The sequence below is a fragment of the Aythya fuligula genome, chromosome 6, assembly GCF_009819795.1.
Source record: "Aythya fuligula isolate bAytFul2 chromosome 6, bAytFul2.pri, whole genome shotgun sequence".
Taxonomy (NCBI): Eukaryota; Metazoa; Chordata; class Aves; order Anseriformes; family Anatidae; genus Aythya; species Aythya fuligula.
This window is the reverse complement of record NC_045564.1, coordinates 23,104,935-23,127,552: the sequence shown is the minus strand read 5'-3', so window position 1 is coordinate 23,127,552 and position 22,618 is coordinate 23,104,935. Positions and strand designations below refer to the sequence as shown.

Sequence of the window (22,618 nt, the reverse complement as noted above, 5' to 3'; positions counted from 1 at the left end):
TAACACTGTGATGTAGCACATAACCGCCCGTTTTGAGGAGGCTGTGGAAAGGGTTGTGTTCTGAGGCAATCACAAGCTGAAATGTTGCGCAGTGCTGAAAAAAAAAAAAAAAAAAAGAAAAGAAAAAAAAAAGTCTCTTACCGTGTGGCTTGCACAATTATTATAGCAAACTTTCTGATGCAATTCAGCTGACTTCCTGAGATAAGGGGCGATCGGGACTACACAAAAAAGTTCCGTTGGGGTCAGGCCCCACTGCCCCACAGCCCTCCCTCCCCTCTCCTTTTCGCGAGGGCCGGCAGGGTGCTGCGGCCGCAGCGGGGCGCACAGCGGCGGCCGGGTCCCGGCACCCCGGGCTCCCGTCCTGCGGCTCCCCCTGGTGCCCAGGCCGGCCCGGTGCCGGCGCTGAGTCACCGCAGCTGTCCCCAGCGCTGTCCCCAGCGCTGTCACCTCCTGCCGGTGCCAGCAGGGGCTGCGCCGGGCGGTGGCTCGGCACCACGGGCCGCGGGGGTACCACGGGGGATGTGCGCCCCGGCGGGGCGGCCGCGACCCTGCTGCGGGACAAGGCTGGGGCAGCAGCACCGAGGAGCCCCGTCCTCTATCCTCCGGTCCTCTGTCCTCCGGTCCGCCCGTACAGCGGGGAGAGCCGGGGCCGGAGCCGGAGCCTTGCCCGGTGCCGCCCCGGGGGCGCAGTGACATGGGGATGGGGACAGGGACATGGGGACATGGGGACGGTACGACGTAACACCCCGAACCCTCTCCCGCACCAATTCTTCCCCATGACCTCACCGACGTGCAAGGCGGCCCCATGACGCCACAGGGCGGCGGCGCTTGGGTTGGCTGCGGGCGCTGCTCGTCAAGCAGCAGGACCCGCCTCCAGCCCCCGCTGCGGCCCGGGCCGGGGGACGCGGGACGCGGGGCGCGGGCGGCCCGGTACGGGCGGGGAGGGCTCGGCTGCGGCAGCGAGGTGGGCACGGGGACGGGGGGACCGGGCTGCGGCAGGGAAACGGGGGGCCGGGGGCGCACGGGGGCATCGGGGCGCACGGGAAGCGGGGACGCACTTGGAACAGGGGCGCACGGGGAGCGGGGCGCACGGGCACCGGGGCGCACGGCGGGCACCGGGGCGCACGGCGGGGAGCGGGGACGCACGGGTCCGGGCCCTTCCCGTGCAGCCGGTGCGGCGGTCCTTCCCCTGCCGGTGGCCTAGATCCGCTGGCCGCAGCCCAGGGCTGCCCGCCGGTGGCGGGGGGAGAGACGGAAACTTCCAGCAGCTGCGCAGCGCCCGTCGCACCGGGCCGGGCCGCTCCCCCCGCGGCTAGCGGGCAGGGCGCCGTGGTTACAGCCCCGCCGGGGGCGGGCCCCGTCCCGGTGCCGGTGCCGGGCAAGGGGGAGACGGAGCCGCCGGCCCCGGTTGCGGCTGTGCCGGGGCGGGGGGGCACCGGCTGCTGCCGTGCCGATCGTGCCACCCTGCTGAGCCCCTGATCCGCTAAGGCCTAATAGCCACTAAGCGCCTTATAGCGGGGGGGGGAACAAGGGCAGCCTCCACACCACCCCCAGTCGGGGTGCAGTGCACCGGCATCCCTTGCCTGGGTGAGCTGCGGGGCTGGGGGGGGCACCCGGTGGGGGGCAGGAGGGTTTGGGGAGGGCACAGCTGGGGACAGAGGTGACACAGCTGCTGGGAGCGGCGTGTCCCCGGAGCTGATAGGGGTGCTGCTGGGTTAGGGGGTGACAGGGGCGGTGGGGAGGGTCCGTATGGGACCTGGGGCGGGCAGCACAGCCTGTGCGTGCTTGTCCTGGTTTCAGTTAGAACAGAATTAATGTCTCTCGGTGCTGTGTGCTGCCTGACCCTGCCGTTCCTCCCCAGCGTCCCCGCGGGACGGCCGCGCGCCATGGTGGACTACTACGAGGCGCTGGGCGTGAGCCGCACCGCCACCGCCGACGACATCAAGAAGGCGTAAGCCTGTGCCAGGCGTGTGCCGAGCCCCGGCGCGGCCCCTGGCCTCAGCCTCCATCCGTGTCCCGGCGCGGGTTGGCGCTGCCCGGCCGTGCAGCACAAAGGCTGCCCTTGTTGGGGCCTGGTGCCGCTGGGAGAGGGAGAAAAGTCGATGTGAAGCCGTGTGGCTGGGTGCTGGGAGAGCTCGCAGAGCCCAGCCGTGCCCCCGGCACTGCCGTGGCTGCGTGCCCAGGCGCCCTGCAGCGAGCAGAGCCCAGCACGGCTCCGGGGACCCATTAGCCCCCAGGAAGGGACAGGGTGTGGGGACCGATGCCCGAGCTGGCGTGCGCCATCGACCCGCTTGTCCTGCCCTGCCAGCGGGGGGGAGCGGGATGCCCGGGGCCAAATGAGGGGGTGGGGATAGGAAACAGCTGTGGGAGGGTTTGTGGCAGTGCGGGTGACATTGCAGGGAAGGCAGGAGCAGCGAGGCCATCTCTGTGTGCACGGGGCCTGGGACAGAGCTGGGGCAAAGGGCTGAAGGGAGAGGCTGTGAGTCTGAAGGGCACCAGGGGCTGGTGTAAACCTCAGGGATGCTCAGAGGGGCTGGGCTGGCGCTGAGGCTGTGGCTGTGGCGTGCCCACTGCTGACTGTCCCCTGTGCAGGTACAGGAAGGCAGCGCTGAAATGGCACCCGGATAAAAACCCAGACAACAAGGAATACGCCGAGCAGAAGTTCAAAGAAATCGCCGAGGCCTACGAAGTGCTGTCGGACAGTAAGAGGCCACGATGCTGCACTGCATGTCCCCCCTGCCCTTGGGGCTGCTAACCCTGACACCCCGCGTGCCCTGCTGGGCTCACCTGGCGGGCACCGCTGGGCTGTGTGAATGCCCCCGTCCCCAGGAGGCAGCAGGGCTCTCCTGCAGCCTGCGGGGCTGGGCTGCCTCCTCACAAAAAGCCTCTCGTGAGCGATGGTGCCCAGGGGAGGTCTCCCCGCTGGGGCTGGCGCAGCCTTGAGTGGTGCTGGTGGCTCAGGGGGAGCAGCAGGGGCTGGTGCCACCCCCCTTCCCTCGCTCCCCACTGCTCTGCACCGCCTTTGGCTGTGGGAGCATCACCGCTCCGTGCCCCTGCTGCTGCTTTTGGGGCCATGCCTGGCTCCCGGCTCCCCCCCAGCCTCCCTCTCTTCTCTTTCCAGAGCAGAAGCGCGATATCTACGACCGCTATGGCAAAGAGGGCCTCATGGGGGCAGGTGAGTGGGGACAAACGAGGGCTACAGAGGGCTACAGAGGGCTACAGAGGGCTACTGCACCCCCTGGAGCTCCCACCCTCCTGGGGGTCCCCACTTAACCCCGTGCCTCTTCCCTGCAGCAGGACCGGGGGGCTCCAGGGCCGACGCCGGGGCCCCCGAGTTCACCTTCACCTTCCGCAGCGCCCACGACGTTTTCCGGGAGTTTTTCGGCGGGCGAGACCCCTTCGCTGACTTCTTTGGTGCGTGTGGGGTGGGAGGGGAACAGGGGCCGGGGCTGGGGTCCTGGGGCGGCCGTGGAGCTCGGGGACGGTTGGATGCTGTGGGGTCAGGGAGCTGCTGCTGACGGGGGGCTCCCTGCCTTGCAGACGAGATGCTGCCCTTCTCCGAGCTGCGAGGAGCCGGCCACCGGCACCACGGAGGGGGCCACTTCTTCTCCCCGTTCCCCGGCTCCTCAGGTAGGGGAATCACCGCCTCCTGGTGCTGCTGACGCCTGGGCAGCGCCCGGTTTATCCCCGTGTGCCCCGAGCCCCCCGGGCGCTGACGCTGTGGCTCCTTTTGGCAGATTTCTTCGCCTCGTCCTTCAGCTCCGGTGCCGACGCGGGGCTGGGTTTCCGCTCCGTCTCCACCTCCACCACCTTCGTCAACGGCCGGCGCATCACCACCAAGCGGTGAGGTGCTGGGTGCTGCTCGCACCCTGCGGCTGGCTGCCGGGGAGCCGGGGCTGCCAGCTGACTGTCTGTCTGTCCGTCTGTCCATCTGTCTGTCCATCTGTCTGCAGGATCATCGAGAATGGGCGGGAGCGCGTGGAAGTGGAGGAGGACGGGGAGCTGAAGTCGATCCACATTGATGGTGAGAGGCCGCCTCGGGGCTGGCCATGCCGCCTGCCCCCTCCCCTTTTTGGGGACCCCCTCCTCCTTTTGGGGGGGAGCTGCGGGGTGCTGCGTCAGGGCTTGGATTCGGGCAGGTTCGGGATTTTTGGGGCAGGCGTGGACGCGACCCGGCTCTGCGCTGGGGCGCATCCAGCAGCGGGTTTGACACCGGGATTTGGGGAGGTTGGGACCCGCTGCCAGCAATCCCCCTTCCCTCCCGCCCCGCAGGCGTCCCGGACGACATGGCGCTGGGGCTGGAGCTGAGCCGGCGGGAGCAGCGAGCCTTCCCCAGCCCGCGCCCCCCCTCGCCCCCGCCGCCCGCCCCGCAGCGGCCCCACAGCTCCTCGCCCGTCTGCCTCTACACGGACAGCGAGGACGAGGACGAGGACTTGCAGCTGGCCATGGCCTACAGCCTGTCCGAGATGGAGGCCGCGGGGCACCACCCAGCAGGTGGGCACGGCCCCAGTGCCCCCCCAGCCCCGGGGGGCAGCCCCGGCCCCCCTGCCGCCGGCACAGCCCGCAGGAACCGGGGGGGACCCGCGCGGGAGCCCCCCAGGGCTGGCAGCCCCTCGGCAGCGGGCCACGAGCCCGTCCCCAAAGCGAAGCAGTGGCACTGCCACCTCCTGTGAGCGTGGGGCTGGGGGCTGCGCCCCCCCAGCAGGAGCAGAGCCCTCTGTAGGGCATGGAGGGGAAAGGGGTGCCGGGGTTCAGCGCGGCCCCGTTACAGTGGGGTTACCCGTGGCTCGGCTCCTGCCTCCCCCAGCAAGGGCTGGGGGGCTGTGCCCTGCCTCCTTGCTCTTTTTTTGGGGTGGGGAGGGGGCTGGGGGGGCCGCCAGGGTTGGCCTGGCTGCTGGGTCCTCAGTGGGGTCACAGTAGGACGGGTGAGGTGAGTGCCTCCTGCTGCCTGCAGCCGGGCAGGGGCTGGGACAGTGCCCCCCTGCTGCCGCCCCCCCTGCCTGGCCTTGGGGGGGGGCTGGGGAGGGGGCTTCGGGGGTCTCCCTGCTCCCAGGGAAGGGTGTGTGCGTGCGTGGACTCTGCTTGGTGCCTTGTGTCCGGCTGGATGCCACCGCTCCCCCTGCACCTCCTGCTGCCGACCCTGCCTGCCCCCCGCTGCCTCCCCACCACGCACCCCCCTCCTCCCACCCCCATGGGGCACTGGCACCCCCCTGCCTTGGCCTTTTGGGGGGGGCACCCCAAAGCTGTGCCCCCCCGGCGAGGTGGGTGCCAGCTCGGCTGTTCTGTGCCTTGGCTCTCCTCATCATCCTCCTCCTCCTCAGACCTTCCTCCCTCCGTCCCCGTGTCCCCCGCGCCCCCCACACTGGGTTTCACGGGTCGTGTTGTGTCCCCCCCCCCTCCGCTTGTCTCCCCAGGTGTGTTCTGAGGCTGCTGCGCCCGGGGGACCCGCGCACACCCAGCCAGGAGGCTCCCCGAGCCAGGACTCCGCTTTGCCCCTGCACGGCCACCCCCTGCCACCCCCTTCCCCGGCACCCCCTGCCTCCGTGGGGTTTGGGGGGGCTATGGCCGAGCACTATACCTGCGGGATTTTGGGGAGGGGGGGGACCTCGAGGGTGCCCTGGGGAGGCAGCGAGGGAGCTGCCGGGGGGGGCTGGAGCAGGGGGGCTGTAGCTTAGCCCCAGCTGGCTGCTGGTGGGGTGCACCCAAGGGGGTTGGGGGGGGGTTATGGGGGGCAGGGGGGGCAGGCAGCGTTGGGCAGCAAGGCAGCAGCACCGGGCTGTGCCCCCGTGGCCCCCCCAGCCCCCGTCTGCCCGCAGCAGTCAATAAAGCTGTTTGCAGGAGCTGCCGCCTGTGGGGTGTCTCTGGCGTGGGGGCAGCCCCAAAAAGGGGGCGCAGGGTCCCCCCCGGCCCTGCTGGGGGCAGCTCTGGGCTCTGCAGCACCGGCTGTGCTGCTGGGGGTGCTTTGGGGCCCGTGTCCCCCGTGTGTCCCCCCCCCCCGTGCCCACACAGAGGGAGGCCAGGCCGGGCTGCAGCTGCACCAACGCGACACGAGAACTTTATTCACAGCCAGATACAAAATTATATTTCTCTAGAAATTTCTCTTTCTGCTCGAGTGACGAGGGGGGAACCACACGGAGGGGAGCGGGGCGGGGGGCAGGACCGGGACACCCCCCCTCGGCTGTAGGGGGGACACACACATATGTCCCCATGGCACCATCCCAGCATCGCCCCCGCGGCCCCTGTGCCGTGGGGCTGGGGGCTGTGGGGCAGGCAGCGGGGTGGGGGGGCAGCGAGCAGCACAGACAGCATCCTACAGGGCAGGGAGAGCGCTGGAAGCCGTGGGCACGGGGTGTGGGGGGGCAGAGGAGGAGACAAGAGGGAAGGGGGGGGTTTGGTGGCCGTCACTGCGGCAGCGCCTTCAGGATGGCGTTCACCTCCTCGGCCACCGCCGTCAGCGCGAACTCAAACTGGTCCTGGGGGAGCAGGGGACGGGGTGAGCAGGGGACGGGGTGAGCCTGGGGGTGCCCCCCCCCCCCCCTCAGGGAAGCCAGGGAGGGTTTTGGGGTACCTTGGTCTGCACCATGCCGGGCCGCTGGTCGCGGATGTGCTCCAGCGTGGCGGCGATGTCGATCTCCTTCACGCCTGGGGGAGAGGCAGGAGGAGAGGGGGGTCAGGGCTGAGCCCCCCACCACCACCACCACCAGCCCCCCCGTGGCACCGCCCTACCTTTGGCCATGCGGTTCAGGACCATGTCCACCAGGATGTAGGTCCCGGTCCTGCCCGCGCCGTCACTGCAAGAGGCAGGTGCTCGTTACGGGGTGGGCAGCTCCGGGGGGTGCCCGCCCCCACCTCACAGCCCCCCAGCCCCGTCCCCATCCCCAGGGGTACCTGCAGTGCACGATGATGGGGCAGGAGCGGCCCCGGTAGCACTTGTTCACCTTCCTGCAAGGACAAGAGGCGGCAGCACGTCAGCGCCCTGCCCTGCCCTGCCGGGGGGCAGCGGCGTGGCACGGGGTGGGGGGATCAGCCCTCGGCTCCCTCCATCCCCCCCAGTATGGGACGGGGCCGGCGGTGGTGGCAGTGGGGTGTGGGGGGCGGCTCCGTCCCCGGCTGCGCTCCCGGCACGCTCCATGCGGCAGGCACGGCTGCCAACGATCACTTTTGTGACTATGCAACTGGAGCCAGATTACTAGCTGCAAATCACAAAAATGACGCCGGCAGCTGCGAGAGAGGGACGGACACACAGACACACAGACAGACAGACGGACGGGACGACCTGCCCGGACACCCCCCCGTGGCACCCCGAGCCCGTCAGCGGTGCCGTGTCCCGTCCCCACCCCGGGGGCCGTCAGCTCACCTGCGGAAGTCGAGCAGGGGCCGGGTGGTGGCGGGGATGCCGTCGGCCGGCCAGCTGAGGAAGTGGAACTGCGTCAGGGTGCGGGTCTCCTGCGACTGCACGTTCTTCAGGTAGAAGCTGCGCACCAAGAAGTCCTCGCACCAGATGTGCTCCGACACCAGGTTCACCTGCCCGGGTTGGGGGGACACGGGGTGGGGTGACAGGGGACGTGGAGGGGGGTTCCTCGCACCCCACAGCCCCACGCTGGATAAAAAGGACGGGGCGGTGCCCCCGGGAGCCCCCGGCCCTCGCTTGCCTCGTAGATGTGGTACAGGGAGGAGCCTTCGTCCGGCCAGTAGCGGTCACACTGCTTGACGCTGTCCTCGGCCAGGGGGCTCAGCATGACGATGACGGTGCAGCCGTGCTCCCACACCATCTGCACGCACGGCACCCTGCCCGTCACCGCCCGGGGACAGCACAGGCACGGTGGCCAAGGTGTTTTGGGCAGCCCCCAGGCTGCTGGGGGACGCTCACCTGCCAGAAGTCGGCGATGGTGTGGGACAGGGGGCCCTGCGTGGCGATGTACGCCGGCATCCGCGGGTCGTGCTCGATCTGCAGGGGACAGGGGGGTCACGGGGCTGTGCCAGCAGGAGGGGCTCCGGGGGGAACAGGGCTGAAAGGGGGCTCCCGCTGCCACAGCTTGGGGGGAACGGGTTTTAACACCCGGGTGCTGGGATGACTGTGTTGTGGGATAGCCCCCCTGGGACCCCCCGTCTCACTCACGATGGGGCTGGCGTTGATGAAGTCGCTGCGGGACGGGTTGCTCTCGGCTTTCAGCTTGATCCGCACGTGGTCATCTGCGGAAAAGGAGCCGGGGAGGCCGTCAGCACGCGGGGCAGCACCCGCCAGCTCTGTGGGGCGCAGCGCAGCCTGCCTCGGCCCCCCAGCATCCCATTGCCCCCCCCGGCAGCGGGTCCCCGGGCTGCTCACAGGGCACGTAGTCCGGGTTGCGGTTCTTCTTCAGGTTGGCTTCGCTCTGGGCGATGGAGCAGACGCTGGGCTCAGCCTGGTATGCGCACAGGGCCTGCCACTCCTTGGCCAGCCGGTCCCGGTTGCGCAGGTGGTCCTCCATGTAGGCCTGGCACGGGGGGTGTGGGGGTCAGCGCGGTGCCAGGGGGGGTCCCCGAGGGGTCCCGTCCACGCTGGAAGGGTGGTGGGGGTCTCACCAGGATCATGTGCCCGGTGGAGATGTCCATGTTGGACTGCACGGGCTCCTCGCACCAGGAGGGCGTGCTGCTGTGCGAGCTGGGGCTGTGCTGCGGGGCGTCGCTGAACTGCGACGAGACGCTGCTCACCCGCGACGTCTCCGCCGCCGCTGCGGGGGCCTCGGCGCGGCCGAACAGCGACTTGGTGGCCATGTGCTGGCGGCACAGCTCCTGGGGACGCCGGCCAAAACCACAGCCCTTAGTTACAGCGCACCCCCTGCTCCCCTCCTGGGGTGCCCCCGCTGCGGTTTGGCCGCCTCCCGCGGCGCCCAGCACCCCTACCTGGTACTCGAGGGTGCTGTCGGCGGCCCCCTCGGGCCCCAGGGCGGCCAGGCGCTCCTTCTCGCGCTGCTTGGCGTGCTGCCGCAGGCAGAAGGCGGCGGCGGCCGCGATGGAGACGCCGGCCACGCAGGCCAGGGCGATGAAGGTGAGCAGCACCGAGTGGAAGCCGTCCCCGAAGCGGGAGGGGTGCGGGTAGGCGGCCGCCTCGTTTCGCTGGGGGCAGAGCCGAGCAGGGGTTAGCGGGGGGGGCATGGGCACGGGGGGCAGACCCCGTTCTGCAACGTTTTGGGGGCTAAAAGCTGAGCGAGGGTGGCTGGGGCTGCGCTGCTGCTCCCAGCACACAGCTGGGGCAGAGCTGGTGTCCCCATGGGGACACTTGTGCCACTGTGCACCCGCCTCACACTCGTGTCCCGGGGGGTGCAGCCTGCTTCCTACTGCTCCCAGCCCCCGGGGGCTGCTCCCCAGGCCCCCCCAGCCCGGGCTGCCCCGTTCCTGGCCCTTCTCCCCCAGCTCCTGCCCACCCACCCCACGAGGCTGCACCTCCTCATCCCGCACGCTGTGCCAGCAGGGTGCTGAGCCCTGGCTGGATGAGCCCCCCAAGGCCGAGCCCCCCTCCTGCCCTGTCCCCCCCCAAAAAAACAAACCCCAGACACCCAATGCGGCGCCGCAGCCCGGCATTACCTCACTGCCTCGGGCTGCCATTGGCCACGTACCGCCGGGGTTAGCGGGGGGATGCGGCGTCACCGCCACCACCACCCTCATCCTCACCGGCCCCACGGCATCCCGCACGCTGCCAGGGATGCCCCCACACCAGGGGACAAGGGGGAGGCCCCGGGGGGACCCAGCTTTTTGCCACCCCCTCCCCAAGGCTGCGGCGAGCACGGTGCCCGCAGCCCCACGGGAGGCCCCCACCGCTCATCCTGCCCCGTCCCCGAGCCCACAGCGGGGCTGGGGACCGAGAGGGGGCCCAAGCTCGGCCAGAGCAGGGGGGTCCCCACAGCAAAAGCTGCTCCAGCCTCCTGCGAGCGCCGCTGCCTCATCTCCCTCATCATTGTCACATCCAGTGGCGTTGCCATAGCGATGCTGATGGAGATGCTGCCTCGGTGCCCAGGGCCCCCCTCCATGGTCCCCAAATCCCCCCCACCCTACCCATGGGGCAGGAGGGTGGGAAATGGGGACCTGGGGCTGGCTGTCCCCCACCTCTGGCCCCACTCCCCTGTCCCAGGAGATGGCTCCCGAGGCCCCAGAGGAGCACGGGGAGGGGGTGCCCCCCTCCCAGCAGATGGCTGCTGCTCCGTGCCTGCCCCCCGCTGTTCCCTGGGGGGATGGCATTTTCCCTGCCTGGTCCCCAGGGTGCTCGGGGCACAGCACAGGGATAGGCAGAGCCTGTAGCCCCCCAGGTCCTGGAGGACGCTGTCCCCTGCTCCCCGGGGACCCCCAGAGCCCCACGCTCCCCGCTGCCCACCCCGGCCCTGAGGGACGGCCGCGCCGTGCCCCTACCTCTCCCACTCCCGTCTGCACAATCTTCAGGCCCAGCTCTGCCTCCAGCTCTGCCTTCATTTGCTCTGTGGATGGAAGATGCTCAGATAGAGGGGAAAAAGAAAAAAGAGGGGGGGGTCAGGAGCAGGGGAACCCCATCCCCGATCCCACTCACCTGCCCTGCTGGCCACGTCGGCCAGCGAGAGGTTCTGGGCGTTCTGCCGGACGCGGAAGGTGAGCGCAGGACCCACGACGCTGCCGGGGGACACAGGGTGAGACCAGGGCGTGCAGACCCCATCCCCATCCCCTCCCCTCCCCGGGTGGCCACACAACGCCCCGCTCCCTCACCTGATGTTGATGAAGCTGGCGGTGGAGAGGTGCACGCGCTTGGCGAGGAGCTCCAGCAGCCGCACGCCGGCGGCCAGCCCCAGCGGCCTGCGGGGAGCAGAGGCAGGGTGAGGAGGGGGCTGCGGGGGGGTACACAGCCCCTACACCAGGGCTGGGGTCCGCACAGGCTCGGGGAACCCCGACATGGCTCTCACTTCTGGTCCGTGACGATGTAGCCGTACTCATCCGGTGGCCGTGTGCTGCGCTGCGCCCCACTGCTGCCCTTCGCCTCCGTGTAGCTCTTCTTCTCCACCGCCACCAGCGACCCGGGGCCGAGCACATCCCCCCCGTGCCCCCGCTGTGGCTCTGCTGGGGGGGCTGGTGAGTAGCCTCCCCGGCCCCTGGGCACCTCCACGGGGGAGCTGCTGGTGGTTTTGAGGGGTGGTGGGGTGGAGGAAGGGGGCACCGGCTCCTCTCCGTGCTGCATGTCCCCTTCTGTCACCTGCAGGAGAGGAAGGGAGGTGCTGGGACCCCCGAGGAGGGCTCTGGGGGGGCTGCGCCCCCTCCCCGTGCACGCACACCCCACCTGGGGCACGGCGGCGCCCTGCTGCAGGCTGACACGTTTCACTGTGGGCGCTTCGGGGCTGGCAGCACCTGGGAAGGAGAGAAATGGAGATCCTGAGAGGAGAGGCAGCACCCCACGCCCGGAGACCCCACGCCCTACTCACCAGAGCTCTGGAGCAGCTGGAGCAGGGCGGAGAGGCTGCTCAGCTGCTGGGGGCTCAGCTCGGGCAGCCCCAGCCCGTAGCTGGCCAGGAGGGAGGCCAGCCTCTTCAGGGAGGCGTCTGCAAGAGGGCACAGCGTCAGGTGGGAGCCCTGCAGCGCCCAAGGGCTTGGGAAGCAGCAGGCAGGGGGTTGGGGTGGGATATGCTGCACCAGGCGTGAAGGCAAACGGGATGGAGTCGTACCTGTCTGTGCAGGGGGTGGCTGGGCGGCCAGGGGTGCCGGCTGCTCCCGCTCCTCCACGTCCCTGAAGTCCCCGGGGAGCCGCAAGCCGTGCGGGAGCCGGGTGCCGGCGGGGTCCGTGCGGCCGTTCTTCTCCCGGGGCAGGGAGAGCACGGCCAGGTCCTGGAAGAGATGCCCCCCGTCCGCCCCCGGCTGCCCGCCGTAGGAGGGCACGGGGCCGGCCCCAAAAAGGGCCTGGGCAGGCACCCGGCCCAGCAGCGGGGCGGTTTCGGGGCTCTGCCTGGCCGTGCCGCCGGGGAGCTGGTGCGCGCCGTCCTGGTAGCCAAACTGCAACCAGAGCCGTGTCCGAGGGTCAGAGCCTGCTGTGCTCCCACAGCCCTGTCCCCAGCACCGGGGGCACAGCAGGGGGGCAGGAGAGGGGGTGCGCACCTTGTGGTAGGAGTAGGGGTGCAGCACGGCCTCCTCGTAGCCCAGCTGTGGCGGCGGGGGCAGCAGGAGGTGCTCCAGGTAGCGCTGCAGCAGGGCGGCGGGCAGCCCCGCGGGCACGCCGGGCTCTGGGGGCAGCGGGGCTCGCCGGGGGGAGCCGCGCGGGGGCAGGAACCTGGGAGGGAACAGCACCGGTGATCCACCCCGCTATGGGGTGCCCCCAGCACTATTTGGGGTGAAGACCCAGCGGGGAGGAGGCTGGAGGCTGGCCCTGCCCTACCTGTCCCTGGCCGCGGGCTCCAGCGAGGGCGGCGGGCGGAGGCGGGGGATGCGCTCCATCTCCTGCGAGATCACGTACTGGGTGACGCCGTCCTGCCACGACAGCCCTGGGCACGGAGGGGGCCGTGAGGCACCACGAGGCTGCCCTGGGATCCAGCCGGCCCTGCCTTGGGCCCCCGTTCCCCCCAGGGTCGGGCCAGCAGGACCCCAAACGCTCCCGCGCCCCACAGTGCCACTGCAAACGCGGCCCGGTGCCCTGTCCCCGCGGCGCTGCCCCTTCACCTTGTGCCATGAGGTGCCGCAAGACATCCTGCAGGCGCTGGAGCACCGGGGAGGTGACCTGGAAGTAGGGCCTGTCCTGCGCCGAGCCCGCCTGGCACTGCCCAAACAGCCCATCTGCAACACAGCGGGGGCAATGGGGCACGGGGGGCAAACAAACACCCCGGGGCGGAGAAAGGGGGCACCTTTCTCCTGCCGTGCCCCCCCAGCACACCCCGAGTCGCCCAGCGCCTTGGAAAGGGCAGGGACACGGGGCCCCCCCGGCACTTACCCTGCACACACACCTCCTGGGGGGCGCACAGCCTCCGGTCAAACAGGCAGCCTGGGGCGGACAGACAGACAGACAGGGGCAGGGCAGTCAGGAGGGGGGGTCCCAATGGGGTTTGCTCCGCAGCAGTGGGACGGACACCTGCCTGGGGACCTCTGCTCGCCGCCTAAGCGCCACGGGGGCGCAGAGGTGTCTGGGGGGGCAAAACCTGGTGGCACAGGGCCTCAGCGCATGGCTTCCCCCGTCCCCAAAGCCACGAGGGGAGCTCTGGGGATTGGGGGAAGCCTGGAAGGTTTTGGGGTGCCCGGAACGGTTGGGAAGGGACGGCTGGGAGCTGTGAGACCCCGTCTGTCGCCCACCCACACGTGGCACTACGAGGCGGGGACCCGCTCTGCCTGCGAGGGGGGACCCCAGGCACACGCATATGGGGCGGGGGGGGGCAGAGGGGGGCTCCACGCTGGTTTCGGGGGGCAGCGCTGGGGCGGGGGGCGGCTTCCCCCTTCCTCCCCCCCGCATCTCGGTCCAAGACCGTCAGCAGCGAGACGGCAGCAGGCGATGACTCAGCCCCGGATGGCGAGGAAGGAACGAGAAAACAACCGGGGGGAGGGGAGGGAGGGGCCCGCCGAGCCCGCCGCGGGGGGGACGGGGGCGAGGGGGGGTGCAGGTGTAAGGGGGGACCCCAAAAATACCCCAAACCCCGGCACCCGCCGGCTGCACCGCGCCAGCTCCCCGGGGGGGGGGGGACGACAAACGGGGGGACGGGGCAAGGAGCGGGGAGGGGGCGGCGGGGGGCGCGGGGCTGTGGTCCCGGAGGGGTGGGGGGGGGCTGCGAGGGGGGGCTCCGGGGGGGGGGCCCGGGGGGGGGGGCCCCGGGGGTGGCGGTGCCGGGGCGGCGGGGCCGGCCGGGCGCTGTCCGCGGTGCTGAAGCGGCGGCGCCGCGTCCCGCCGGGGGAGGCTCCGGCCCCGGGAGGCCGCCCCGGGCACGGCAGGGCTCGGCCGCCGCCGCTCCGGAGCCGTCCCCGGTTGCTCCCGGGGCTGGCGGGACCCCGCGGGGCGGCCCCGGGGCCCGGCACCGGCGGTGAGTCAGCGGCTGCCGCGCTGCCGGTAACGGCACCCGGTGCTCGGCTGCCCCGGGCGGGCAGGGGGGCGTGCAGGGCGGCCGGGCGGGGGCACCGGCAGAGGGCGGCCAAAGGGCGGGCGCCGGGGTCCCGGTAAGGAGGAGGAGGGGGGGGGAACCGGGGAACCGCCGCTCGGTACCGCTGCCCGGCCCCCATCCCGGCGGCACCCCGGGGCCCGACCGGCCGCAGCCGCGGGGCTGTCCCGGTGCCGGTGCCGGTCCCGCCGCGCAGGGCCACCCCCGGCGGGCGAGCTGCCCCCGTCCCGTCCCGTCCCGTCCCGGTGCGTCCCGTCCCGTCCCGTCCCGTCCCTGTTTGTCCCGGTGCTCCCCGGCCTCACCGTGCGCGGCGGTGGCGGTGGCGCCTCGTGCCAGCAGCAGCGCGCAGAGCAGCGCGGGGAGCAGCCGCCGCCGCCCCATGCTCCGCTCACGGCCGCACCATGGCGCGCCCGCCGCCAGCCCGCGCCCCCGCCGCCAACCCGCGCCCCGCCGCGCCGCGCCGCCGGACACGCCCCCCGCCGCCGCCCCGCCAATCGCGGCCGGCCCGCCGCCGCGCCTCGGCCAATGGGAGCCCGCGACTTATTTCTCTCCCCCCTCCCCTTCCTTCCCGTCCGGCGGAGCGGCGCCAAATCGGTCGCGCCCCGCGCCGCTGCCAATCGCTGCGGCCCCCGAGGCGAGCCACGCCCCCCTTGGGGTGTGTCCGCGCGCCGCGCCGCGATTGGCTCCCTCCCCTGACACGCCCCCCGGGCTGGGCCAATGGGCGGCGAGCGCCGGGCCACGCCCTCACACCCCGGTCCCGCGGGAAAGCCGGCGTGGCGCGCCCGGGGCTGGAGCGCGGGAACGCGGCACGGGGGGTGCGGGGCCGGGCGGGAACCCCCTGCCCTGAGCCCCCCCTGCCCTGAGCCCCCCCTGTCCCCTCCCCCTGTCCCCTCCCACCCTGCACCCCCCCTGCTGACCCCCCCCGCCCCTCCTTTCGCACCGCAGCCACAGGCAGGGACACGCTGCTGAGACCAGAGGAGCTTTAATCGGGGCTGAGCCCCCCCGGGCAGCCCCCGCGCCGCACTCAGTCCCCCAGCAGGCTGCCGCCGACGGATGGCAGGAGCTCGAAGAAGGCCTGGAAGGAGGCAGCCCATCAGGGGGAGCCCCCCTGCCATGGGGGGGCACGGTGGCAGCGCAGCCCCCGCCACGCAGGGAGCAGGACCGCGTCGCCATGGAAACCCAGCGCTGAGTCAAGGCAGCGCCGGTTGCCATAGGAACCGTTTGGGGATGGCAGGCAGCGGGGAGGCCGGGATGGAGGGGGGGGAGAGGGGGCACCGCTGGAAAGGGGGGGGCACGGCAGGGTGGGACCCGAGCCGGGGGGTGGATGGGGATGCAGGAACATGGGGACATGGAGCAGTGCGGATAGGGCTTTGTGGGGTTAAGGGGTGTGTGTGGGGGGCACCGGGCTCACCTTGAAGAGGGTGATGCTCTGCAGCACCCCCGAGGTGCAGCACATCTCGCGGATGGAGTGCATGGCCAGCTGCGGGCAGCCCATGTCCAGCACGCGCAGCCCCAGGCGGGACGCCAGGATGGGGCCGATGGTGGTGCCGCAGGGCGTGTCGTTGCGCACCATGAACTCCTGCGGGGGGACACGGCCTCGGCAGCTGCCCCCGGCGCCCCGCAGCCCCCCTCGGGGGGCTGGGCAGGGCCACTCACCTGCAGGGGGACGCCCACGCGGGCGGCGATGTCCCGGATGATCGCCTCGGTGACGGCCGTGGAGGCGTAGCGCTGGTTGCTGTTCACTTTGATCACGGGGCCCTGAGCAAGGGAAGGCGCGGTGAGGTCTGGGCTCCGACCAGGAGTATCCCGTGCATCCAGGCTTAGGAGTGCCCAGGAGAGATGCCCAAACCCATGCCCCTGCGCTGTTCCCTCCTCCCCGGGTCAGCCCCACGGGGCCAGCCCCAGCTCTGAGCCAGGAAGGGCTCCAGGGCGAGGGCTGCATTTCCAGGCAGCTCAGGATAACTCAGGATAAATGGCACAGCCGGGCCGTGCGGCAGGACAAAGTACAAACACCGGAGTTGGACCCCGGGGCTGCACTCTGGGGAGCGGCCGGGTGCCTCGCGGTCCTGCAGGACAGCAGCGGGCCTGGCACGAAGCAGAGGCTGCGCTCACCTTGTGGAAGGCTGGCCGGTGATTCTCCTCGTGCTTGTCTCTGCAAAAGAGCTTCACGCTGCAGCCCTCCCTCCTGCCGCGGGGAGAGAGGTGCCCCCCGGCGAGGGGCAGGGCTCCCGCGTACTCACACGTAGTTGGGGTGCACGGCGTGGGCCATGTCCGCGCTGATCATGTAGGACTTGGCCACGGCCTCCTCGAAGGCCGTGAGGTTTTGCGGCGTCGCCGAGATCCGGCGCAGCACCAGCTCGGTCAGCAGGGACTCAGCGCCCTGCGCGCTCTCCGACCCCACCTGCCAGGACAGCGTCAGCACAACGCACCCAGTGCCACCCCAGGGGACAGGGTGTTGTGGTGGGGTGAGCAAAGCCCGTCTTGCCCATCAGACATAGGCGAGGGAGAGCAAAGAGGACGGAGCCCCTCTGTGTGCCAGCCCCCCCCGGCTGTGCCCTCACCTCCTCGTTGTCGTAGAGCGCAATGAGACGCACGTTGGGCTCCTGGGAGAGGGAGGAGGGAGCTGTGCACGAGTCGATCAAGGCCTGGAGGGACGGAGGAGGAGAAAGGGCACCAGCCTGAGTGCTGCCCCATCCTGGGGAACTCAGCGTGGAGCTGGTGGGGATTTCCCCAGAAGAGCACAAAGCACCAGGGAGAGGAGCTGTGAAGCTGGCACCCTCGGGAGCTGCTGGGAACACCTCGCACACAGCACAGCTCCCATCCAGCCCTGGGTCCTCTGATGGGCAAAACCCCTCTGGGAACCAGCTCATGGCCCTGTGAAGCCAAACCGAGTCCCACGGGGGACTCACTGCAGTCCCAAGGCTCCTTTCCCACTCCACTCACCTGCAGGGCACAGTAGCAGCTGTGCAGGTTGTCCAGGCGCGGGGAGAAGATGAACTCGTCAAAGGCACCACCGAGAGTCTGCAGGCCGAGAGCGAGGAGGAGCAGGACATGAGGCAAGACAGGAGCTTGGGGTCACCAGGAGAACGCTGGATGCGTCCCAAACCCGGCCCCTCGTGAGCCACCTCCTCGCAGCGGGCTCTGCTCCCAGCGCAGCCTGTGCAGGCACGCTGCGTGCGGCCAGGGGAGGCTCCTGCCCCGACTCACCGCCGGCTGCGTGTCCGCCAGGCACAGCTCCAGCTCCACGATCTGCTCCGGTTTCACCCCCAGCTGGGAGCAGAGCAGGGAAAGCAGCACAGGGCTGTGCCGCTCTGTCTGGGGAGGAAGCAGGGCTGTGGGCAGGCTGCCGGGAAGCCTCCCCACCGAGCCACCTCCCCTGGGAGCACAGGGAAGCCACCCGTGAGAGCTTTTTGGGAGCCGCCCCCCTTTTTTTTTGATGGCTGGGAACGGAGTGGAGCAGGTGTGCAGTGTACGTGGTGAAGCTCGGGGTAACCAGGAGGGAGTGGGGAGAAGGGGAAGCTGAGGGCTGGTGACCAAAAGGTGGCACATGGAGGTGCTGGCAGGAGCCTCCTCCTGTCCTGAATGCCTGGCTCACCTGGGCGGCAGCGCTGCACGGTGTGCCCTCCATCAGCACCTCCTTTTCCAGCTCCTCCTGCACAGCAGTGGCCAGAATGGGGACCCTGCGGGGAGACGGTGCCATCAGCAAACGGGGCTTTGCTCGGCCCCCCTGCCCAGGTGACACACCAGTGTGCCCTCCCGGCGTGCCCGCTCTGCTCCCAGGGAGTCGCTGCCTCACCGAGGGCAGCCAGGAGGCACCGAGTGCTTGGCCCAGGACTTACAGGTGGTGCTCGGTGTTGGGCCCGAAGCTCTCATTGACGCTGCGCTGCAGGTGGATGGCCAGGTGGGGGATGCGCAGGACGGGGCGCTCCACGTGCACCAGGCGCTGCTCCAGGCGCCCCGTGCTCGGCTCCTGGAACACACGGAGGGAGCGCTGCTGGGCCGCCCTGCGGGGCCACGGGGGCGGCAGCGGGGCCTGCTCAGGGCGAGGACACGCACCCCAGCCACCACCCCTGCACCAGGGCTCACCTTCACGATCACTCTCCCTGCCACCGTGAGGTCGCGGTCGAACCAGGTGTTCCAGATGCCCCCGCCGTAGGTCTCCACTCCGACCTGCACCGTGCCCACCTGGCCCCGCTTGGAGCGCCGCTTCACCTGGGGGAGGGCAGAGATATCACCGGCACCGCAACGCCCCGGGGGGCTCGGGGAGAGCTCCCCTTTCGCCCACCAAACGTGTCCGGGCGCTGCTGGTGCTCGCTCACCCTGAGGCAGGGGCTGTCGGTGTGCGCCCCGAGCAGGCTGAAGCCGTTCCCCGGCTGGAAGCATCCCCCCACGGCGAAGGCGATGAGCGTCGAGTGGTTCCTGGTGACAAAGTACTGCGGGCAGAGGCGCACAGGGAGGCTCCCCACCTCGCCGCCACCGCCACGGCTCCCCCGAAGGGTGTGAGCCCCCAGCCCACCTTGCTGGCGGGGCGGATGTCCCAGTGCTCCGTCTCCTTCAGCTCCTGGAAGCCAGCCTGCAGCAGCCGGCTGCGGCACTCGGCCACGGCTGCGGGGGGAAAAGGCGCCGTTACCGGGGGGCTGGGGGGATTTGGGGAGGGGGATGCGGGAAGAGGGGGCGGTTTAGGGTTCCTTACCATGGTAGGGCGAGGGGCTCCGGTTCACGAACCTCACCAGCTCCTGCGCCGCCGCCTGCACGGCCTGCTTCGGGGCTTGGGTCGCCGCCTGCGGGGAGCGGCAGCGGGGTCACCCCGGGGCCCGGACACCCCCAGACCCCCCCCAGCCGCGCCCCGACGGCGGCTGGAGCCCCCCTCCCGGGGGGGGACCCCGTCCCCGCAGCTCCCTCCCGCCCGGTACCTGCATGGCCGCCGCCGCCCCGGCCCGTTCCGCCCCGCGCCCGTGCGCCCCCCGGTGCCGCGGAGGAGCGGAGGCAGCGGGCAGCCCTGCCCCGGCCCCCCCCACCGCTCCCGGGCAGCGCCGTGCCTCCTGCACCGTGCTCCCTGCACCTTGCACCGGGCACCGGGCACCGGGCACCCTCCCCGTGCACCTTGCACCGTGCGCCCTGCGCCCTGCGGTGGGAGCCACGGGGCAGGGGTGGGGCCCCCCCGGGATGTGATACCCAAGGGTGCTGCAGCTCCCGGCAGCGTGCAAGCAAGGGATGCCCTCGCTGGCACCCCTGTGCCCATCCCTGTGCACGCTGGGTTGCTCTGGGGTCGGTGACTGGGGGCACTGCTCCCCATGGCGCTGCTTCAGCGCTGCCCTCGGTGCCACATCCAGCAGGGGACCGTGGCGGTGCTGCCCGCCGTGCTGTGCCAGCTGGGGCAGCCCGGAATGGGACCAGTCAGGGTGGCTCCTGCCCTCACCTCATCCCCCGGCACAGGTTGGGGTCAGCAGCATGAGGGCTCCCCCCAGCACTGCCGTCAGTTCCCGGCAGGGCTCCGTTTTCCCTGAAAGCAGCGTGGCCCAGGGTGGGACACACGTGGCAGCCTGTGAGTGGCACACAGGGGCCAGGAGCTGGGTGCCAGCTGGATTCCCAGCTCCTGAGTCACCAACACGGGCACCGTTAGCCTGAGACGTCGTCCGTGTCTGGGGGACTGGAAACTGGCGGTGCTGCTGCCCCTGACCCCGGGACCCGCCGTGCCGGCAGCTCACGACAGCTCCGGATTTATGCTCCCAGCCCCCAGCACCTGCCTCTCCCCCCCCCGGAGGGGAACAAGTGCCCCCACCTCCTGGCACCCCGCGAGCAGACAGCTGGGGGGTCTCCATGTCAACCGCAGCCACCACAGCAAAACACGGGGCCCAACGCTGCACCAGGGCAGGGCTGGGCGCCCAGCACCTTGCCCTTCACCCTCCTGCCGAGGGCACCCTGTGCCACCACCCCCTGCTCCTCCTGCCACCATCGCCCCCACTGCTACGGGCACCCGGCTGCTTGGGGCCCAGCTCTGGGGACATTTCCGAAGTGGGTGCCCGGATCAGGTGTGACCCCAGAACCCATGGGGATCCCGGGATGGGGGTGCCTGTAGGGTGCGGGTGCCCCGCATGGATGTGTCCCCAGTGGCTGGGTGTGGGATCGGGGGGTGCCTTGGGGTTAGGGTCCCCAGAGTGGGGGTCCCTGGGGGTGGGGGTGCCCGGGGTGGGGGCGTGGGTGAGTGGCAGGGCCGGGTGTGGCCCCTGCCCAGCCCCAGGAGCGGCGAGCAAAGGGCAGCGCCTTGGCATGCGGCAGCTATTCCCGGAGCCACGGGGGCTTCCCGAAAAAGCTCCCGGAGTCTATTTCTGGGCACTCTCTGACTCACCCCTGGCTGGGTGCTGGGGTCTGTGCCGCACCTGCCGCGGCCACCCCCCACCCCATCAGGAGGATCTGCTCCTGCCCCCGAACCGCCGTGTCCCACAGCCCCCCCGGTGCTGCAGGAGCCCCAGGCAGCCCCACCAGCCCCCCGGAGCCGGCTCCGGCTCCTCCTTGGGGTGCTTGCAGGGCTCATGCACGTCCCCAGGGGTGGCTGGCGGGGAGCAGGGTGCTGAGCAGTGCAGGGAGCAGCAGGGTGTGGGCTGGGCACGGGGAACCCTTCCCTGTGCTGGCTGGTGGCTCTGGGAACTGGCAGGCAGAGCTGAGCCCACAGGAAAGAGTTAAGGGAGAGATGGCCCGGGAGGGGTGTGTGAACACAGCGGGAGCTCCGGGAAGGGGAAGGGAAGGGGAAGGGGAAGGGAAGGGGAAGGGGAAGGGTAAGGGAAGGGGAAGGGGAAGGGGAAGGGAAGGGGAAGGGGAAGGGAAGGGGAAGGGGAAGGGAAGGGGAAGGGGAAGGGCCGCCCCTGCTCCTGCAGCCCGGACCCCTGCTCTGCCAGGACCCGGGCAGGGACGGCACCCACGCAGCGCAGGCCACGTGCCCGAGCATGGGGAAGCGCCGTCACCGCCCGGCATTGCTGCGGGCTGAGCGCACGGCCTCTGCCTTACGTGAGCCGCCAGCCATGCGGCGTGCCGGGCAGCAGGCACTACCTCATCTCACTGGCACGGCTGATGCCAGCGGGGCCGTGCAGGCACCCCCAGCATCCTCCTGGAGCACCGGGGTGGCTGGTTATCGTGGGGCCGTGCGGACTGAGGGCAGCCGGGCTGCGTCCCCATGGCCACGGGGGGATGGGACCACCCCCGAGGACTGTGGGGGCAGTGGGGTATCCACAGCATCCCCACGGGATGAGGGTCAAGTGAACATCACCAGTACCCATGTGGATCATGAGGGTGGCTGGGATCACTGCAGGCATCCACACGGGCCCTGGGGGCAACAGGTCCTCCCCCAGCATCCTCATGGGCCACAGAGGCAACAACTGGCCCCAGATACTTATGTGAACTACGGGGGACAAGCGAACATGCCCCAGCATCCCTGTAAATTATAGGGGATAGCTGGCCATCCCCAGCATCCACACGTGCCGTGGGGTCAGCCAGGCACCCCCAGCATCTCCGTGGCGCTTGGGGCAGGCAGTGACCCCCAGCATCCCCAACCCTGGGGGCAGCCGAGGGGAGCAGCGGGCGGTGGGCTGCAGCCTGTGGTGCACCCACAACCTCTGGGGACCCCGGCACGCTGCCTGGGCCGTGGTCCAGGCGGGGCAGGAGCGCGATCTCCTATTTAGACAATAGCACGCGCCCCGGGCCTGTCAGCGCCGGGGAATGGGCGCACGGTCCTTCCCTCTTAGGGTAAAGGCGCCGGGGAGGCTCGTGGCTGTAAAAGGAGCGGGACGCAGGGAGAGGGCCGGGGGCCAGCAAGGAGGGGGTGGACGCCGCCCTGGTGCTTCATTCCCATCCACCCGGTCACCCCTGCTCGCCGGGGGCACGCGCAGCCGGGCGGCCCCGGTGGCACGCGGCGCCGCGCTCGGGCACCGGGATGGAGCCGGCGCCCCGACCCCGCACCCTGCCCGGCTCCAGGCCCCCGGTGCCCGCAGCCCTGGGGAGGCTGTGCCCGGCTCCCCGCGCTCCTTAAATCCTGGGGGAGCAGCGGGGAGGAGGGCCGGGGAGGAGGGGCAGCTGCGGGATGCAGCTGGCTTGGCTCACGGGCCTTGTTTGACGTTCCAGCTCCCGACGTCTTCCCGCTGCGGCCCCGTCCCAGGGCCCTGCGGGAGCTGGGGCCAAGCCAGCAGCGAGGCTTGGGGCCCCGTTCCCAGGCTCGGGCTGGGTCAGCCTGGCCTGGGCTGGAGCTGCACGGCCGCTGGGTGATGCTGGGCATCCTCCCCAACAGGAGGGACCCCACAAGCCCCTGCCATGCCCCTGGGGTGCAGAGAGGAGTTAGCCCCCGGGTGCGGCGGAGGGTCCCTCTCTGGGGGTGCCAGTGCACCCCGACCCCTCCTTCCCGCTCCTCCCCCCCCCTTTCCTGTGCCTGCTCCTCGGGGAAGGGGATTTCCTAAGAGGCGTCCGCCTGTCCACGCCAGCCGCGGGGCCTCTGCCCTCATGGAGATGTCCCGGAAGGCTGTCGGGGCGGCTGAGGAAAGGCCACTTCAGAAAGCTTCTCCCACAGCAGG

General features: G+C 71.0%; 3 protein-coding genes across 6 annotated transcripts; 1 reads left to right on the top strand and 2 right to left on the bottom strand.

Moving 5' to 3' along the window:
- Positions 1–905: 905 nt before the first annotated feature.
- On the top strand, positions 906–5,593 carry DNAJB2 (DnaJ heat shock protein family (Hsp40) member B2). Of its 4 annotated transcripts, none has more exons than XM_032190146.1 (10): positions 906–930; positions 1,862–1,951; positions 2,593–2,702; positions 3,122–3,175; positions 3,295–3,414; positions 3,541–3,630; positions 3,738–3,843; positions 3,954–4,024; positions 4,273–4,494; positions 5,415–5,593. In XM_032190146.1, the coding sequence occupies exons 2-10, from the start codon at positions 1,887–1,889 to the stop codon at positions 5,423–5,425; spliced, it is 849 nt and encodes a 282-aa protein (XP_032046037.1). In that variant the 5' UTR covers positions 906–930; positions 1,862–1,886; the 3' UTR covers positions 5,426–5,593. The 4 variants fall into 4 exon arrangements, with proteins under 4 accessions (XP_032046037.1, XP_032046039.1, XP_032046036.1 ...); XM_032190148.1 differs by having other exon boundaries at positions 913–964; positions 3,298–3,414; XM_032190145.1 differs by having other exon boundaries at positions 913–964.
- A 434-nt stretch (positions 5,594–6,027) lies between these two features.
- On the bottom strand, positions 6,028–14,462 carry PTPRN (protein tyrosine phosphatase receptor type N). Its single transcript, XM_032190531.1, has 23 exons — positions 14,363–14,462; positions 12,911–12,961; positions 12,643–12,756; positions 12,362–12,467; positions 12,085–12,256; positions 11,658–11,982; positions 11,418–11,534; positions 11,276–11,343; positions 10,905–11,191; positions 10,711–10,797; positions 10,538–10,617; positions 10,384–10,448; positions 8,884–9,096; positions 8,563–8,772; positions 8,327–8,474; positions 8,120–8,193; positions 7,871–7,948; positions 7,653–7,772; positions 7,358–7,524; positions 6,889–6,942; positions 6,727–6,791; positions 6,569–6,642; positions 6,028–6,473 (listed from the first exon to the last, which is right to left on the bottom strand). The coding sequence occupies exons 1-23, from the start codon at positions 14,439–14,441 to the stop codon at positions 6,402–6,404; spliced, it is 2,826 nt and encodes a 941-aa protein (XP_032046422.1). The 5' UTR covers positions 14,442–14,462; the 3' UTR covers positions 6,028–6,401.
- Positions 14,463–15,026: 564 nt separating this feature from the next.
- DNPEP (aspartyl aminopeptidase) lies at positions 15,027–18,996 on the bottom strand. Its single transcript, XM_032190646.1, has 15 exons — positions 18,974–18,996; positions 18,754–18,841; positions 18,577–18,665; positions 18,380–18,493; positions 18,147–18,272; positions 17,900–18,030; positions 17,656–17,740; positions 17,268–17,375; positions 17,004–17,081; positions 16,622–16,705; positions 16,301–16,461; positions 16,173–16,212; positions 15,717–15,818; positions 15,472–15,639; positions 15,027–15,135 (listed from the first exon to the last, which is right to left on the bottom strand). Exons 1-15 carry the CDS (start codon positions 18,977–18,979, stop codon positions 15,085–15,087), a joined length of 1,431 nt encoding a protein of 476 aa, XP_032046537.1. The 5' UTR covers positions 18,980–18,996; the 3' UTR covers positions 15,027–15,084.
- Positions 18,997–22,618: the final 3,622 nt, after the last annotated feature.